Below are 17,215 nucleotides of genomic sequence, written 5' to 3' on the forward strand. Positions count from 1 at the left end.
TTCGCCCAGCCCTAGATGTTGCAAGCATTTGAAGAATGAGCCAGAGAATGGAAGATATCTCTCTCTGTCATCTGTCTATAATCTGTCTTTATCTATCTCTATGACTCTACCTCTCAAATACCAAAAAAGAATAAACTTTTTAAACAACAATTATGGAAATTTTCAAATATATTCAAACCAGAAAAAAAAGTATGGCAATGCTATGTACCTATCACCCATATCAATCAATATTTGACCTTCTGTTCCCTATATGTCCCTGAACTTAAACTTTCTCAAAATCATTTTGAAAATATCCAACCCAATATATTTTTTATTTGTAAATAATCAATAATGAAAAGTGTAGGTATTTATCTGTGAAATATTTGTGCCATTAGATAGTAAAAACACCATCATCGTTTCTGGAGAAAACTAACAAGAAGTCTTCCATATGATACAATCCATATAGTTTTCATATTTCTGAGGGTATGGATCTTTCAAGAATATTATAGAATTTTCTTCTTATAAATTCTTTTTGAAGAGAATGAACAAGATCAGTACTTTGTAACTGACTCATTCATTAAGTTTCAAATACAATCTCCCCTATCTCCATTTAGTTGGAAAGAATCTGGGTTGTTTATGCTAATGAGATTCTCCACTCCAAATTTGGCTGGTTGTATTGTTCTAGTCTTGTTTAGCATGTGCTTCTCACTGGTACCACGGCTCAATAGGCTAATCCTCTGCCTGCGGTGCCGGCACACCAGGTTCTAGTCCTGGTCTGGGCGCCAGATTCTGTCCCGGTTGCTCCTCTTCCAGGCCAGCTCTCTGCTATGGCCTGGGAGTGCAGTGGAGGATGGCCCAGTCCTTGGGCCCTGCACCCGCATAGGAGACCAGGAGAAGCACCTGGCTCCTGGCTTCGGATCAGCGCGATGCGCTGGCCGCAGCGGCCATTGGAGGGTGGACCAACAGCAAAGGAAGACCTTTCTCTCTGTCTCTCTCTCTCTCTCTCACTCACTGTCCACTCTGCTTGTCCAAAAAAAAAAAAGTGCTTCTCTTTCTAGTACTTCTTCTGAACTGATATTTACACTTAATCTAAAGCTTGATGAGATTGGTGGTTTTTATGGAAAAAAGGATAGAGACTATCTCAATGATGATATTTCAAGCTTTTAACTTGTATTGACATGTTCAAAATGTCTTTTTTCTGATATCATTGATCATTAATGACCAATATCCTTTGTTTATTCATGGGGATAATTCTGTAGAAAAATTTGCTTTTAATAACTAAAGAATGTATTGGATAGGAAAGGCAAGATAAAGGCAGCTTTTTCTCCTAAATACCATCAGTTTAAAATATATTGAAATTGTTAGTTACTGTCATATGAAGTAACCATGTGGTTTTTTTACTTTGGGGGAGAAAAATCAATTATTTGAAAGGTCACACAGAGAAAAAGAGAGAGAAGGTAAGAGAGAGAAAGAGAGGAGAGAGAAATTTTTTCCCATCTGCTGGTTACCCAGGACTGAGCCAGGCCAAATCAAGGGGCTGTGAACTCAAGCCACATCTCCCTATGTAAATGGCAGCAACCCAAGTACTTGAGCCATCACATGCTGCCTCCATAGGTGCACACTAACAGGAAGCTGGAATGGAGAATGAAGCTGGGACTGGAACTTAGGCACTCTGATATGGGTCAGAGATGTTGCAAACAGCAGTTTGACTACCATGTCAAACACTCACATCATGTCATTATTTTAGTGTTATGAGTTCATGAATTTTAGCATTGTATATGTTTCAGCGTTATAGTTATCTTATTGTAGCTGTTTTTCCTTTATTTTACCAGCAGGAGTGGGTTCAGATGGATTCTTGAGCCCTAATTAGCACAATAAAGTCTTCAAGTCCTCCTAGTTTTCTGCTTTTGTTTTAAAGATTTTTTAATTTATTTGAAAGAGCAACAGCAAGTTAGAGAGAGAGAGCAAATGAGAGAGAGATCTTCCATCTGCAGGTTCATTCACCAAATGGCCACCACAACCAGAACTGGGCCAGGCAGAAGCTGAGAGCCAGGAGCTCCATCTGGGAGTCCCACAAGAGTGGTAGGGGCCCAAGCAATTGTGCTATCACCATTGCCTTCCCAGGTGCATTAGCAGGAAGCTGGATTGGAAGTGGAGCGGCTGGAACTGGAACCAGCACTCTGAATTGGGATGCTGGCTTTGCAAGCTGAGGCTTAACCTCCTGTGCTGCAGTGCTGGTCCCAGCTATTTGCTTTTTGAAGAGATATTACCAGACCCGCAGACCTGGTGTCAGTCACTATCAGATGTATGGTTCATTACTAACGGTAAACATGGATCCAAGGAGAATTTATGGCCACTTTCTTGGCCATAGTTTCCAGATCTTTTGAACAGAGAACGCTAAATTGTAGACATGTAGACATTATACATGTATGAAACATGAGAGTACTTTAAAAAGTTCATAGAAAAGTGGAATTAAAAAATAAATTTAGGAGTGGGCATTCGCACAATTAAGACACTGCTTAGAACACCTGAATCTCATATTGGAGTGCCTGAGTTTGAGTCCCAGTTCCCTTTCTGATTCTATATTTTTGCTAATGTGCACCCTAGGAAGTGCATTGGATCCCTGCCACCATGTGGGAGATCGAGTGAAACTCTAAGTTTCTGGCTTCCACCTGACAAACCTTGGCTATTGTGAGCATTGGAAGGTTTGAGATGAAAAGTCATTTAGGAGAGAGGGAAAGTAACTGGGTCATTAGTAAATACTCTACCTAATAGTGCCTCTGAGATCCTGAGATTAGTGATTATAAAAATGAAGTAAACCATGAGGCATGTTAGTGAAGTGCTCTCCAATCCTTTAGAACAGTGTGGATACAAACATGGAGAAGACAGAAAGTTGGATTCAACCTGGTTGAGATTTGCCAAGAAAAAACAAATTGAAAGACAGGGGAATTAAATGTGTACTGAAGGGAGTGATTAAAATGATTGCATGAAATAACTCAGGAAATAAAGGAGAACATGCAAGTTAGGGATGGACTTGAGTTTCTGAAGATATGTAGATGGTCTAATTTCTGCTCCTGTGAATTTGACCTTATTTGGAAACAATATTTATAGTTGTAATCAAATTAAGGTGAGGTCATTAGGGTGGGTTTTAACACAATAAGATGAATGTACTTTTAAGAACAGAAGACAGAAACAGAGGGAGAAGACAGCCATGTGACAATGGAAGCAGTTGCTGGAATGATGGATCAGTCTGTATGCCAAGGAATGACAGTGACTGTAGCCAACACCAGAAGGGAGGAGAGGCAAGGAAGAATTCCCTACAAGTTTCAGAGGAAGCAGGGTTTGCCCGCCCCTTGATTTTTGGACTTGACTTCCAGAGTATGTAAAAATAAAATTCTGTTGTTTAAGCCATCCAGTTTGTGGTGCTTTCTTACTGTAGCCTTAGGAAACTTTCTCATTTATATGCTGTCAATGTTAGGAAACTGGCGCAGTTTTAGCCAGGTGGCCACATGGCCCAGCTACCTGAGCCAGGCTCCACCCCCATCCTAATGGGATTCGCTGCTCCTGCTTCCCTGCCCGCCCTCTGGCAAAGTTTTAAAAGGGCCTGTTCCTGCACACATGCTCTCTTGGCTCTTCCCTCCTGCTCTCTTGGTTTTTCTTTCTTGGCTTCTCTCTGCTCTCTTGGTTCCTCTCTCTAGCCTCCTCCTCTGGTCTCTTGGTTCTCTCTTGGCTTCTCTCTGCTCTCTTGGTTCCTCTCTCTAGCCTCCTCCTCTGGTCTCTTGGTTCTCTCTTGGCTTCTCTCTGCCCTCTTGACTCCTCTCCTCCTCTCGTCTCTCTCTCCTCTCTCTCTTACAGTCTCCTCTCTTTTTCCTTTGCCACCCCTTCACTCCAGTCTGTTGGGTGTTCCCAATAAACCTGTTCCCTTACTCCGGTGTTCGGTGTGTTTTGCGACAGCTAACAGTAATATATAACACTGTCCATTGTAATTTCATACCACACAGGCAGACCTGAGTGTGAGATAGAGATTGTAGGACACAACAACAAATACCTAAAGTATTTATTATTTGACCCTTTATAGACGACGTTTGCTCATCCCTGGCCTAGAGCGGCAAAGTGGAATGTGAGACCAAGGAAAGATACAACCCCATGCACAGTCCTTGGTAAGAAGCTCTGAATATTGTGAAAATAGGAAAAATGCACGTTCAAAATAGTAAATTTAACTGAAAGCTGTAGAAATAAGAAAAGGAATTATGTTAGGAAGTCGGGAACCAAATTACATGCTGAGGGGAGAGTTATATTTCTTAGTGAGAAGTACACCCCTTGCACCTTTGACCGGTATATAGAACTGCCCCTTTAATATGCCAGTGTGCACTGTCAGGCACACTGGAAAATCTAACATGTTTAAAGATGTTTGCCCACTTACTTCTCATGACACAGACAGATTTGAGTTCTAAAATAAAATAGTCTCTCAGAGTTTGGGTATACTATTGCTTCCTTGTAAGGTTTAAGATAAACTCTGTTTTCCTAGCATCCTCTTCTTTTCTTTTTTAGTAAGGTGATTGTAATATTGACCGCCCGTCCCTTTGTGTGTATGAGGGTGACAACTGTCAGGCATTTCGTTTTGTTTTTAAGCAAAAATGTTGCTAGACAGAGGAAACAAATTGAGGCTGAGCAAAGTGAAGTGTCTAGCCCAGTGTCACAGCCACTTCAGAATGGGACAAATCTTGGGTAATTATGGGAGCTAATTCAATTATTGGTGGAAATCTAATGCGAACTAATACTGCTGGAAATTCTCTAAAATTGTTTTTCTTGGAAAAGTTTCTGTGCAAGCAGTTCTCTTTCTTTGGAATTAGGTAGCATAAACAATGTCAGAAACTCAATGATTTTTCTTTTTTTCATTTTTCTTGTTTTTTGTTTTTCAAGACCCAGAAATGGAGGATGTCAACAACTGCTGATGTCTCTGAGATTTAACTCTTTCTGCAAAGAGCTCTACAGAGCTTTGATCTGACCTGAGAGGTGTTTCCTGCAGATTGTAGAATCCCAGTAGGAAAGGAAACCATGCAGTGATTTAACCCAACAGTGGTAAAACAAAGAACAAAAACAAACAAATAAGCAAAACAAAAGGGTCCCAGTGATGTCCCTAAGGAAAGGCTGGCTTAAAAGCTACTTGGAAGGAAAAGGTGGGATCTTTGTTGCAAACTTCTGTCCCTCATCCGCTTCTCTTCCTTTACCCCCGTACCCTGCAGTGTTGTGTTTTCTAGAAATCAGCAAGTAAGATCACAAGCAGGCTTTTCTTTTTTCACTCTGTCCCATAAAGAAAGCTTTATCACGTGTAGCCTTAAACTTGCAGCAAATTGGAAAGAAATGGCTCAAAGGCTTCAGCTCTTTCTGTGCCCTGGAAGCTGAGACGCACGTCAGTGGCCTTGCCAGCGTGGCCAATTCTCCGCAGACTGCCAGAAAAAAAGAGGCCAGTTGGAAAGAGGAAAAAGAAGAGATTGCCCAGGAGTGAGAACATGTACTTCCCCTTTGCTTTCTCCTAATTTGCTCTTGTCTGTCTCTACCCAGGCTGTCCCCACCTGCCAAAATGGCTCCGATTGCTGTGGAGTGCACCTCACTATCCTCTTTCCATCTGCGTTCCTGAGGTGCAGCCTCTGGCTGTGCACATTGGGGAACTGGCTGTCTCTGATCACCACCTCCAGGTAAGATCTGGTTCTGTTCTTTTGAATCTTGTGACGGTCATGTCAAAGTCTCACAGGAAAGAAGCTAATAAACCCCTTATCTGCAACATACTTGCTTTTGGTCCCTAACACTTCTCTGTGAACTTGATGGACCCCTGGTGATTTCACTGCAAATAGGAGAGATGTCTGGTCCAAGAAGTCTGAGAAACTCAAATCCAGTTTTGACTCTGAATAGATTCTGAGGATTCACTGACTCACTTAGCTGCTCCTGAGCTGTCTCATGTTAAAAAATGCAAATTTTAATGTTAATTTATTGGATGCTATTAAGGATTAGAAAAAGTATTTCTATATTTACATCTATATCCATATATCACTTGCCACAAAAAAACTCCACTAGCACTTATTAAATCTGAATCTGGCACAAATAATTATCTGTGTTGGGTATGTGTGCATTGGGGGAGGGGATCAGACTTCTGTCTGGCAAGCACCATGAGGTTATTTCTCAGGTCATCTGAATGCAGGATCCTGGTGTCCAGAAGCCATGCTGGTAAAGATGTTTGCCTCGTGGTCAGTGTCCAAGAGAAGTGAAGGATGGCAGCAGCTCCCTCTGTGACTTTGTCTGTAGCAGTCCTTGGACGCTGATTGCTCAAGAGGGTCTCAGTCGTTCCAGAGTGCAGGACTTGAGTGCACCTGCAGATCCAAGTGAAAGCCTCCCAGGGCACCAGTGCTCTTTCTTCATCTAAAGACTGGGGGACTGATGTGCAAATCCAGGTGAACACAGAATTCAGCTTGTTCAGATCGAAATGAAGAGACGTGGCGTGGCTCCTTTTTCTTTGACCTCTAGAATAAGTTATATTCCAACACACTTTGTTGGATGAAAACTTTGCCATGTGGCTATCCCTGGGAAAATCTATTTAAGTAGTGGGAGGCCAATTAAAGGCTTGCCAAATATAAGTCTTTTAAAATAACTGTGTACTAACTGTGCTTCTGGAAGGGCAGATGCGGGGAGGGGGGGAGGAGGGAGCACCTGCATGTTCCAAGGATCTTTCATTCATGTCATTGAACTTCTTCCCCATGTTTTCAACAGGGCTGGACAGCTTGACATTCACAAACTATACATGCATTGATTTGCACATTAACCAGTGAGATAAAATGTTTTAAGTAAAACTATGTAGTTTCGATGTGAAGCTGGGTGGTAGTTTGTCCTAACATAGTATCAAATTATCTGTTTCTCTTTGTTATTGTGAATTTTTTTTTTGTTAGAGTGATTTTGTGTCTCCATGCTGTGTTTTGGTAGTTTATTATTTTAAACATTATACTCAACATATTTTTTCTCTTTGGCATTAGCATTCCTGCTAACCCATTGAGTCTTTTAAAGATAAATTTATTAGAAATGATAGCATATTTTATTATTAAATATTTGCATTTTCTGGACACTGGCTTTAAAATTATGGTTGATGATAAATAATATAACTGAACCCCTAAAACAGTAGGCAAATTTGAATTGTGTCATGTAATTATTGGGAAAGAATTGCATTTTAAACTGTAAATTCAAAGTTACTCACTTTGTGTTTTACAGTATTTTTGATTTTATATAGTTTTTTCTTGGGGATACATTTGTTTTTAGTGTTTTAAAATATTTTTCATATAAGAAATATTTGCTCATTATAGAATAATAGAAAATATGGATATATAAAACATTTTTAAAGAAATCTCCTGCAGTGCTACCAGCCAGAAATAATGTTTGCATTTTTTCTAAACTTCCTGAAGGTTTGTTTCCATGCATATATATATTTCTATGCATATATATTTGTGTGTGTCTTTTATAACATAGTTTGTTATTTATGCTGCTTTGTAGCATGTATTTTAAAAATCAACTCTGTGATGTCAACCTATATACTTACAATGACTTCTTTACGTTAACCTCCAGTGGCTGCAGAAAGAGTTCTTAGCATAAATCCACCATAATTTGTTGGACATTTAGGTCCTTTGACTATTTTGATGTATTTCATCACCAGTCAATGGATCTTGCTAGGAATTAAATTAAAAGTACTCAGTAGTTTTATAGAAAAGGAACATATTTAGCATTCATCTTCTGGTAATTCAGTGGATGTGTACAGTTAACTGTTGATATCAGATGCTGATAAAGGGGAATCTATATTCTTAATTCCTTAAGATTTCTTAAAAGCCAGGAATGGACATGTAATTTTGAGCTCTCCATGTCATGTGGTGACTGAGTAAATAAAATTTCTATTTTTAATCAATTACTGAATTTTTACAGTAATCCTTGTTATATTTGTTAAATTGTATCTGCTAATATTTTGTTGAGGATTTTATAACTTAAAAACCTGCTTTTGAAGTTTTTCCTGTTTGTGCTATTTTTATGGGACTTCATAAGGAAGGCATTTTAAATTTTGTCCAATGAATAGTTAGCTCTTTTCTTTGCCTAGTATTTTACCTCAAAGAATGTCCCTTGCTCAAGCACTCCTACTACATCAGCTATCCCCAGTATCTCAACTTGGAGAATAGTTGTAGAGTAGTTCTGTTCATATGCTCTTTGGCTGTTTTTCTCTTCTGGTTGGTGTCAGTACAGGTAATTAATATTTTCCAGGGAAGTACCTGTCTTATCAAGATTTTAGAGTTATTTCCGCATATTGTATACAATTTTTGTATATTATACTCCTAAACACCCATTTTTGTCTCATTAGTATTTTTCTTTGTCTTTTGATGATTGGAATTAACAAATCTGTTTTGTTTAGATTTTTAGCTTTGTTTTGTTTACTTTTCTTTGTCCATTTTTAAAAAAATTCTAACTATATAAATTTAAAACCAGGCCTTTTATCCCATTGTTTTACAAATCCCTGAAAGAAGCAAGTCTAAATTTAAACTGTTTTCCTCTTATGATGCTTAACTTTATTGGTTGCAATAAATTGTTTGTAAAATTGTTACTGCATTTTCTAGGTCCTAATATTATTTATGAATCCAGACTATGAAGGTTAAGGCTTAGTAAACACAAAACAAGCACTTCATAAAATCAAGATGGTGTACACGTAGGCAGAATAAACCCCTCAAGTTCCTACCATAATACATGAAATTTTAATCCTGGTAACATTCCTGTAGTTGGTGTAATGAGGATGTAGAATATCTCTATCATTGAACAATTATATCATCTGAGGACCATTAAGGAGACCCAGAAATTACTTCTTTTTTTTTAGTTGTTTTACTCGCATTAGCTTATCAGGCATATATCAGGCCATGTGGAATTCTAAGAAAGTGAGGGCATGGGATGTGTAAGTATTGATATGAACAGGAAGTTGGGTCAGGGTATGTGACACTGACCAGAGTTTCTCCAGGACAAGAGGGAGGAGAGTCAACTGAGTGTGGGAGGGAGGCTATCTTTCTTACTGTAGAGCACAAAGTACAGTCTTGCTTACTTGCCCTTGAATTAAATCTAAACCCAAGAAATAATCTTACTGCTGCTTTATTTCTCAAACTGAAATGATACACAGAATGGATCTCTTTGTTTTGGCCATATTTTCATTTTCACTTTGGATGCCGCAGGAATCATGAGGTCCTATACTGGGATCTATGATGAGTGTCATCTTTTCTGTTCATTTCTGCCAAGAAGATGGATTTAAAAGCTTTAGAGACTTAATTCCAATGAATTAATATTCAAGTGGTTGAATTCCTCTTCTTCCTTTCCTAGTTTAAACTGGCAAGACCACAAAGTTTGCAAAATTCTGCCTCGTTATTTATTCCAAAGGCAACATTTAAATTTATTCTTTGCCATAATGAGGCTTAAACTTGGAGGGCTTGAGAAAGAATGCTGGTTACAGAGTTCCAATAGCAGGATTAGCTAATCAAATATCCTGGTTGATTTTAATTGAAAAATTTTGCCAACTTATTGTGGTAACGAAAGGTAGCTTCAGTTTAAATTATAGCTCTACCATTGTAACTCACTGTGAAATAAAAAATTTAATAAATTGTGTACAAGTTAGCTTTCTTTTCTTTTACTTTTAAAATCAACCTTGACAGAACAGCTTCAAAGGACATTTTCATAATGGATACTTCATCCAAAGAAAATATCCAGTTATTCTGCAAAAAATCATTGCAGCCTGTTGGAAGTCCTTCATTTGAAACAGAGTATCCTTCCTCAGAGGCAAAAGAACCATGCTGTGGTGAGCTAAAGGTAGAGTAAAAAAGAATGAGGTGGAATGCTCTTGCCTTCTGTTCATCTGCTGATTTTCATTGTTACATAGTAAATCTTGCTTTTGAACTTAGCTTCTACTGGCTCTCATCTCCTGTTCTTTCTTTATACTAAATATTCACTCAAGAAATATTAGTTTGTTTCGTATACATGCTAAACTGTTCCTTGGCTACTTCATCTCAGACCCATGCCTTACAAACCATATAACCCATATTTTTAAAAATGTTTTATATTGAGAAAGAAGTTGAGTTTGCATTTGACAAATGTGAACCTAAATACAAGGAAGTGTAGTTCCACTTTTTCATTCTATTATGTAAAAAACATAATCACAAGTGCTAGAGTTGTTTATGGTTCTTATTTGTGGTATTTTCCTCTGTATAGATGGACCCTTCCTCTCCTTGCCTTACCATACACTGATCTTTTCAAAGTTAGACTCATTGGAATGACCTTGGGAGACAGGGGGCAAAAGGTACAAAAAGAAAATTCAACTTTCATTTTGAATGAAAACCAATAAACACTTTGAATTCTAAGAGTGTTTGAATTTGGAGGACTCTACCTGAGCTCCAGGCTGAAGGCAACCTATAAAAGTGCTTGAGAGAGGCTGGTGCCTCAGCTCACTAGGCTAATCCTCCACCTAGCGGTGCTGGCACACTAGGTTCTAGTCCCGGTCGGGGCGCCGGATTCTATCCCAGTTGCCCTTCTTCCAGTCCAGCTCTCTGCTGTGGCCCGGGAAGGCAGTGGAGGATGGCCCAAGTGCTTGGGCCCTGCACCCCATGGGAGACCAGGAGAAACACCTGGCTCCTGCCTTTGGATCAGCGTGGTGTGCCGGCTGCAGAGCGCCAGCCGTGGTGGCCATTGGAGGGTGAATCAACAGCAAAAAGGAAGACCTTTCTCTCTGTCTGTCTCTCTCACTGTCCACTCTGCCTGTCAGAAAAAAAAAGTGCTTGAGAGAAATCATAATTGATAGCAAATTTAATGTTATTCACTGTTCTCAGTGTTTTACTTGTCTGTCTGATTAGTAGGTTTACAGTTTTTTCTTAAAATGCAGTCCGACTAAGTGTGATCTACCCTGTTTTCCAGATGTTCCTGGGGGCCTTGTCTTTTGTTTACTTTGCAAAAGCATTGGCCGAAGGCTATCTGAAGAGCACCATCACTCAGATAGAGAGAAGGTTTGATATTCCCTCCTCACTGGTGGGAGTGATTGATGGTAGTTTTGAAATTGGTAGGTATTGCACATGGCTGACTTTAATCCTAGGCATGCCTGCATGATACCCTCTCTGCATGCTCTCTTCTGCTGGGATCCAACTTGTAAAACCTTTTTTGAAACAGAATTTGCCAAAACTTTGTGCCATTGTAGAGGTAGTTCGCTTTCTCAGCACAACTAGCAATACGTTTTCTGCCCCAGGTGTTTACTATTGTATGACACACACACACAATTCAGGGCTCCCAATCAGAATGAAAGACTTTCCCGGGAAAGAGTACCTTCATCACATGCTGGTAGCTGTTTCGAGTCATAAACATACGACAAGTGTCTGTACAGAAGAGTAATATATGCTGGGAGTACTGTGATTCAATTTAGGAAATATGGGAGAACCCAAAGGAACCCTCTGAGAATTTACTGCAGGGGTTGGTGCCACAGTGTACTGGGTTAAGTGGCCAGCTGTGGGAGATGGCCCAGGTCCTTGGGCTCTGTCACCATGTAGGACATCGTGATGGAATTTCTAGCTCCTAGCTTCAGCCTGATCCAACTGTGAATGTTCTGGCCATTTAGGGAATGAATCAGCAGATGGAAGATTCATTCATTGTCTGTCTGTCTGTCTTCTGTCTCTCTCTTGTTTTGCCTTTCAAGTAAATTAAAATTTTTTACATAATGTATTGCAATGATTAGGAAGCTAAACCATAAAAAAGGATTTGGGACTTGGTGGTCTAGATAGATTAGAAAATGGATTATATTAACAAGAACAGCTTCCTACCAGCTAAGAGCAAGCAACAAAAATTCTGCTCACAGGTATCCTTAGCTAGCAATTGACTGTAGATTCCCTTTTAGAAAAGTGATTTGAGGGGCCAGTGTGGTGGCTCACTTGGTTAATCCCCTGCCTGCTGCGCTGGCATCCCATATGGGAGCTGGATTCTAGTCCCAGTTGCTCCTCTTCCAGTCCGGCTCTCGGCTGTGGCCTGGAAAGGCAGTGGAGGATGGTCTGAGTGCTTGGGTGCCTGCAACCATGTGGAAGACCAGGAAGAAGCACTGGCTCCTGGCTTCGGATCAGCATAGCTCCGGCCTGGCGGCTGTTTGGGGGGTGAATCAACAGAAGGAAGACCTTTCTCTCTGCCTCTCTCTCTGTCTAACTCTGTCAAATAAAAAAAAAAAAAAAAAGGAAAGCGATTTGAGTTACTGTTTTGGAAATAGTAAGACTATAATCCCAGTTGTTCTGTGTCCCAAATTGATAGACTTACTAAGAGGCTTTAGTTTTTTTTTTATGTAAGTAAACAAAGTAGTTCCCTTTGCAATCTTTGAAGTCTTTTGGAATTCAAATACCTACAGTAGTAAAATCATTGTTCCAATTTCAATTTTATCTAATAAGTTTTCAGAAACATTAACAAATATTTTTATCTGTTCAATTTTTTTTTAGTTTGAACTTAACATTTCACTTGTTACTCAAAATTTTACAGAAAACAAATAAGAAAATTGGTAGATATCCTTTTGCCTTCAGGCTTTTGCTTCCCAAATCCATCACTTAACACCCTACCAAAATGAGATTTATAAATCAAGTGCTCATCTTCCTTAATCCAAAGACACTAGTGAAGGGAGAGTAAGCTAAGGTAGCAAAAATTGCAAAGCAGCATTTGAACCTTAGCCAACTGTAGTTCTGCCTGGTTAGAATTTAGTTTTCTCTAAGGGGAAAAAAGGTTTAAAAATAATGAATTCTCATGTTTCCCTTCATATCCTAGCAGAATTATTGATACTGTACTAAATTTACAGAAAATATTTTATAATAAATCTGGGTACTTTAATTCTGTAATTTGTATGAAAACCTGACAAAGTGTTTCAAGTCCAGCTGCCAGTTGTAAACATGGAGCTGTCCTGATATCTACTTTGCACTGTTGTGTTAGTGGAAGTCTTAAAAAGCTGACCTACACTCAGCACAAAAATATTTTCTTAATAAAATCCAGAATAGTTTTTAAAATGGCCTTACAATTCCTACAGATGACCAGAGCCTTGTTAAAATGCAGATGCTGATCCTGTATAGAGAGGATATGATTCTACATTGCTAACAAGCTCCCAGATGATGGTGATGTTTTTGAACCACACTTTGTATAGCAAGATTCAGCAATATCAGAGCACATCACTCCCTTATGTAGGCTCTGTAGACAGGCCTGGGTGGTTGATTTGTTCCTTACACCTGCCCTTCTAATGGCCCTGAACTGAATGGGAGGCCATGGGAAGTCAAGGTATGAGTGACTCATACATTATGAGAGATTAATTATGTAGGGGCAGCTGGTGCAAATTGAAAGAATAAAGCAGATTTGCAGAAAGAACCAGATTTGAGCAGAGAAAATTAAATGTCAAGTAATACTTTTTTTCTCAATCCAGATTATATTGTAAAAACATTTTAGTGCTAAAGAAACATAGAAATGATCTTGTCCAAAGTTTTTCTTGGATTCCCAAGTCCCAGTACAACTTAAATGTGTCTATATTTGGTAGAAGGTACTTAGTTTTCATTTGTAGGGGCCAGGATATAATTTCACATTCTTAGTCATTATTCTAGACTGTTCTCAATACAGAATTATTCATTGGAGGCTATACGCCATAAATGACATATAGTTCTCTTAATAACTTCCATTGAAAACTTTTATCACTAACATCATAGATTGGCTGTAGTTATTTACATGTATCTCTAGACAAGTGAGTTTCCTGACCATAATCCTAACGTGGTCTTTTTGTCTTTTCCCATATTCCTTCCTTCCAGGGCTCTGGACATACTGCCCCTCTCCTTTTCTAGCTCTCAGTTACTGTTAAATAAAACAATGTCCTTTATTTCTGAACATCTCTTGGCATTATCACCTAATGCCTACATACTGGAAACCCAAGTTCTCCTCTAAGTAGTTTTTAATACAATAAAACTCTTCTAAAAATGACAGTTACCAGGAAAAGATAAGGCTTATCATATAACAACCTAATATTTCCAGATACTAATTCTTTGCTGCAAATATTTCTCTGTGTTCTTTCTTCTCTATATTTAAAAGTTTTGCTTTTTTTTTTAAATTTTAGTATTTAGTATTATTTTTTTTTTTAACAGGCAGAGTGGACAGTGAGAGAGAGAGACAGAAAGGTCTTCCTTTGCCGTTGGTTCACCCTCCAATGGCCGCTGCGGCCGGCGCATCGCGCTGATCCAAAGCCAGGAGCCAGGTGCTTCTCCTGGTCTCCCATGTGGGTGCAGGGCCCAAGCACTTGGGCCATCCTCCACTGCCCTCCCTGACCACAGCAGAGAGCTGGCCTGGAAGAGGGGCAACCGGGACAGAATCTGGTGCCCCGACCAGGACTAGAACCCTGTGTGCCGGGCCCACTAGGCGGAGGATTAGCCTATTGAGCTGTGGCGCTGGCCAGTATTTAGTATTTAACCAACTTGAAATAGAATTTAAATGGTGCCGGCACTGTGGCTCACTAGGCTAATCCTCTGCCTTACGGCGCCAGCACACCGGGTTCTAGTCCCGGTCGCGGCACCAGATTCTGTCCCAGTTGCCCTTCTTCCAGGCCAGCTCTCTGCTGTGGCCCTGGAGTACAGTGGAGGATGGCCCAAGTCCTTGGCTCCTGCACCCCATGGGAGACCAGGATAAGTACCTGGCTCCTGCCATCGCATCAGCGCGGTGTGGTGGCCTTTGGAGGGTGAACCAACAGCAAAGGAAGACCTTTGTCTCTCTCTCTCACCATCCACTCTGCCTGTCAAAAAAAAAAAAAAAAAAAAAAGAATTTAAATGGTATGGTATGATGTGGGAATTCATTTATTTTGATCTAACTAACTACAGTGTGCACTAATTGAATATATATTTGGCCTCAATTATTACTAATGCCCTCTTTGTCATATGGTAATTTACAACTTTGGTGTAAATCTATTTAAGTGTGTTTATCCATGACTCAATAGAAGAATGTCTTAATGATTATAATTTTTTAATTAGCTTTCCTATCATGTAGGAAAATCTCCAGCTTTACTTTTCAAATTTTTTCTTGGGTGTTCAGGAAGAAATTGTTGGAAATATTCTATTTGAATATGATTGAAATTGCAAGAATTTGTGGATCAGATCATATAATTGATATTTTATGATAGTCTTCCCATATAGGAACACAGTATAATTCTCCATTTGATCAGACTTTTTGTTTTATAGCTTTCAACTTTTTGCAATTTTTCTCTAAATATATTACTAATAGTTAGATTTACAATTTTTATTGTTATTCCATATTTAAAGTTTTTATTGTTATTAAAAGGATTTTTGTTAAATTTCCTATTTATGATTCCTGTGATTTAGGAACAATATTGCTGTTTAAATATTAACTGTATACAGCATAATTGTTGAGCTTCTGTTAATTTTAATTGACCATAGAAACTGTCAAATTTTCTGAATAGACCATGGTATTGCCAGAAGAGAAGACAATGTATATATTTTTTTAAGTCTTAGATCTGTTAGTTCTTATTCTTGCTTTATTGCATTGGCTATATTACTATATTGAACAGAAGCATTGACAATAGGCATTCTTTTCCATTTGACTAAATGCAAATAGTTCAAAACTTCACTGTGAAACAATACATAGGCTTGCTGCATGGTTTTTATTGAAACATTTTAAAAGTTGGTTTTCTCAGATTTTATTATTATACATGAGCGATTAACTCTATAGAGTGGTTTTACTACAACTATTAAGGTACACATGGAGTTATTCTCCTTCCATCAGTTACATAGTGATTTAACTAATAGATTTTTTTAAAAGTCTTCTTTGGTGGTACCCTTGTACTCGTGAAATAAACTCTGCTTGGTTGAGATATTTTTATATACTATTCAGTTTACTATTTTTTGTTTCAGATTCTTATATTTATATCTATAATTAAGCTTGGGCTCTAATGGCCTTTCTTGTATTATCTTTTCTACTTTTCACTTCAATGGATTAGTAATCTTACAAGCTGACATGGGTAGCCTTCTTTTCTATTCTATGCAATTGTGTGAATGTGTGTGTGTATGTGTGTAAGGGAGAGACATTCTGTTCCTTCGGCTTTTTTAAAATTTGAGAGGAAGGGAGAGAGATCCCTCTTCTGCTGGATTACTCCACAAATGCCCACAACAACCCGAGATGTCCCAGACTGAAGCTAGGAGCTGGAATTCAATCCAGGTTTCCCACATGGATGGCAGGGACCCAAGAATGATCCATCACCTGTTGCCTCGAAGGGAGTGAATTAGCAGGAAGCTGGAAAGAGGAGTGAAGGTGGGACTCAAATTCAGGCTCTTCCATATGGGATACATGTGTCCCAAGTGATACTTTATGTCATACCAGACACCCACTGCTATTTGTTGAAAATCCGATGAAACACGTCTGTAAAAGTCTTGGACCTGTTGTCTTTTTTCAAAGACTAATGAGAGTAGGTGTTGGGTAATTTTGATATCTGGTTTTTAAGGTTATTTATCACCATCTATTTTCCAAGTGTACCTCCTAAGAACTCAGAAAAGATACTAAGTAAAGGAAGCAAAAACTCCTATAACTATTTCAGATGCTGGAAAGGTATCATCTTCTATTTGGCACACTTGTGAAGTAGCACAGACACATCTTGCAGATATGAGTCCTTGTGAGTTGTTGATGGAAGATAGGTAGAGGTGGGCGGGGATTCTCTGTAACCTAAGTCAGCTTTCCCTTCATTTTGCTTCCTTTACTGTGGCACATGCCCAAAAGTGTGGACAAAATTATTGATATAACGAGATAGAAAATGTCTTCTGAATGCTTAAATGTCAAATTGGAAATATCATGCTTAATTTTTTTTTTTAAAATAAGAACACAAATTCTTCTTAGACTCACAAAGCCTCAGGCTACTTTTCTCAATATCTCTATTGTTATGCTCAAGGCTTTAAAAATTACTGCTCTTTTTCCAATTGACTAAAGCTGGAGATGTGACTAAACAGTAGGAAATTTGGTGATTGCTTACAGATGGAAGGAAACAGAATCTTGCTAGAAAACCGAGAACATCAAGAACTTCAAAGCACGGCCACCCATTAGCCATAATAATTAATTGCTGGGAACTTATTGACGTCTAGAAAGCAGAACACTTCTTAAAAACTAAATATCCCAAATGAAAATATCTGAAACATTAAGAAT

General features: G+C 38.8%; 1 protein-coding gene across 8 annotated transcripts in view; it reads left to right on the plus strand.

The window, feature by feature from the left end:
- The window catches only part of SLCO1C1 (solute carrier organic anion transporter family member 1C1), a 59,356-nt gene that overhangs the window by 4,885 nt on the left and 37,256 nt on the right, over positions 1–17,215 (plus strand). For 3 of the 8 annotated variants that reach the window (XM_089303909.1, XM_089303910.1, XM_089303913.1), the window contains exons 1-3: positions 6,164–6,428; positions 9,693–9,846; positions 10,945–11,086. In XM_089303909.1, coding sequence (XP_089160035.1) covers positions 6,415–6,428; positions 9,693–9,846; positions 10,945–11,086 — 310 coding nt within the window. In that variant the 5' untranslated portion in view covers positions 6,164–6,414. The other 5 variants (XM_070049452.2, XM_089303911.1, XM_051850838.3 and 2 more) reach the window with 4 other exon arrangements.

The sequence above is a fragment of the Oryctolagus cuniculus genome, chromosome 9 (assembly GCF_051225735.1).
Source record: "Oryctolagus cuniculus isolate XC-2025 breed Fujian yellow rabbit chromosome 9, ASM5122573v1, whole genome shotgun sequence".
In the NCBI taxonomy this organism is placed as follows: Eukaryota; Metazoa; Chordata; class Mammalia; order Lagomorpha; family Leporidae; genus Oryctolagus; species Oryctolagus cuniculus.